The sequence below is a fragment of the Triticum aestivum genome, chromosome 3B (genome assembly GCF_018294505.1).
Source record: "Triticum aestivum cultivar Chinese Spring chromosome 3B, IWGSC CS RefSeq v2.1, whole genome shotgun sequence".
In the NCBI taxonomy this organism is placed as follows: domain Eukaryota; kingdom Viridiplantae; phylum Streptophyta; class Magnoliopsida; order Poales; family Poaceae; genus Triticum; species Triticum aestivum.
In genome coordinates, this window is record NC_057801.1 from 430,120,739 (window position 1) to 430,122,977 (window position 2,239).

General features: G+C 56.6%; 1 protein-coding gene across 1 annotated transcript; it reads left to right on the forward strand.

The window, feature by feature from the left end:
* The first annotated feature begins 245 nt into the window (after window positions 1–245).
* On the forward strand, window positions 246–1,653 carry LOC123065466 (uncharacterized). The gene has a single exon (XM_044488738.1). The coding sequence runs from the start codon at window positions 500–502 to the stop codon at window positions 1,232–1,234; it is 735 nt and encodes a 244-aa protein (XP_044344673.1). The 5' UTR covers window positions 246–499; the 3' UTR covers window positions 1,235–1,653.
* The last annotated feature ends 586 nt before the right edge of the window (window positions 1,654–2,239 follow it).

A 2,239-nucleotide genomic window follows, 5' to 3' on the forward strand; every position in this document is an offset into this window, starting at 1 on the left:
AAAGGAACAGACAGGGAGCAGAGAAGAGAGAGGCAAGCTCCTTTATCTCACGAATGGTCCAACAATGGACAGTAGCTGCTGTGTTTGAGACGTCATGAAACCACCGCTGCGATGGATCGATGCAAGCTTCAGTAGTAGCCCCAGTTCCATGGGCTGATGTGGATGGGCTGGGGCAGCACCTTGGTACTGTCTCCATTGTACATGCCCTAAGGAAACAAGTGTAAAACAGAGAGAGGAAAAAGGGTCACACGGAACGGAAGCAGAGCAAACAGAGAGATGGCGGCACCGCGTGCCTCACGAGTGACGTGCGTCGCGCGCCATCACGCCCAAGCCCGCCCAAAGCTACAAAGGGTAGACCTTCTCGAAGGTCGCCCGCCCCGATCTGCCTTCCCTATATAAACGCCGGTGCGATATCCCAACGAACTAGAGCAGAGCTTCGCACCCAAATCCGCAAAGAAAAGCAAGCAAGCCAGACAAACGACGTTTCAAGGAAGAAGACATGGAAGAGGGGCGCAGTGACAGCCGACGCCAGGAGCCCATGGTCGCCAGGGCGGATAACCCCCAGATTCCCGCCGACGAGTCCGACGACGAGTTCGAGTTCTCCTTCGGGAGCCGGGAGCCTGCCACGGGCGGCGCCGCGGCCGACGAGCTCTTCGCCGACGGCCGCATCAGGCCGTTCTACCCGGTCTTCGGCCGGGTCTTCGACGACGCGCACGTGCCGTCCGCGCCCGGCCGGAGGCCGCTAGGGAGGCTGTTCCTGGAGGAGGTCCGGAACTCGTCCGTCGGGTCCACGTCCTCGTCCTCGTCCTCCGCCGCCACGGACGCCGGGGACCTCGACGGCGCGTCCCCGGACACCTACTGCGTCTGGACTCCCGGCGCCTCGGCCGCGTCCTCGCCGGCGCGGTCGCCGCGGAAGAGCGGCTCGACGGGATCCTTGTCGCGGTGGCGCCGCGTCAGCGACCTCGTCGTCGGCCGCAGCCGCAGCGACGGCAGGGACAAGTTCGGCTTCCTTTCCGCGCCGCCCTCGCCTGCCAGAGAGCAGCCCAAGGCGAAGCCACGAGGCCGGGACAGCAAAGCCGCTACCGAGCTCGACACGGTGGCCGCCAGCCACCGGCTGTTCTACGGCGCCAAGGCTTCCCCCGGCGCGACGCGGCGGACGTTCTTGCCGTACCGGCAGGATCTCGTGGGCCTCTTCTCCACGCCCAAGGGGCTCAGCCGGAGCCAATACTTCTGACTTTCAACTCAAGGAGGCGCGTCCACCGCGCACCGCCGTGAAGAAACAGTTTCAAAATGTGAGATTTCACATTTGGGTTGAAATTTCGAACTTTTGACTCGGGAGCAACTTCGTGTTCGTAATTGGCGATGGTATAACTGGATTGTTGCACGGGATTGAGCTAGTCCAAAAAGACGAGGCGTCAAGTCAGAGCAAGGGAATTGTGAGGCTTAAATTTTGGATTCAGTCGGTGATACCGGGCTCAACAAGTCAATGTGAAGTTGTGATCGACATGTGAACATAGTAGGACCAGAAAAAGGACTGTATAGGAGATTAAAATACACGTGGAAGCTCAGAAAAGTTTTGTAGTGATCATGTGTTACCTGTACATGCATGTATATTGTACTAGCAGAATAATAGTTTTTTCTTTCTTGTAGCAATCTGGTGTGTAGATTTTTCTGCGTGACAACAGTTTTTTTTAGCGTCTATATACCAGGAACATGAATTTTTTGCTTGCATCAGTCACTACCAATCACTTTCATTCTGGACCGTTTGATCTTCAGGATTTTTTGTTTGCATCGGTCACTTTCGTTCTAAAACATTAGATCTTCATCATACGGCCGAAAATAGATTATGCACTCTTCATCTTCTTCTTTCTCAGGCAACTGCGGACCCACCCAGCCCTAATCGTCTAGAAAGGAGAAACAAGGAAGGCACCAGAAGTGGACGCAGTCACCGTCCTAGGTGTCGACCCATCAGAGACGCAGTTGATGATGGCGCAGCGGAGAAGACGACAGAAGCACAAGACTTCATATTCGGCCCTAATCGCCTGCACGGTTGGCTGCTATCGCCGCCCTGCCCTCCTCCTTCCCTCCCCACCCTCCGCTGTGCTGGCTGTGACCCCCGCCGTCTATCTCTCTAAGCCCCACCTGATGAACAACCCCTGTACCCCCTCGGCTCCGACATGGTCCTAGTTCGGCTTGGGCGTGGCTAGGCATCTGAGGATTAACAAACTGTAGTTTTTAT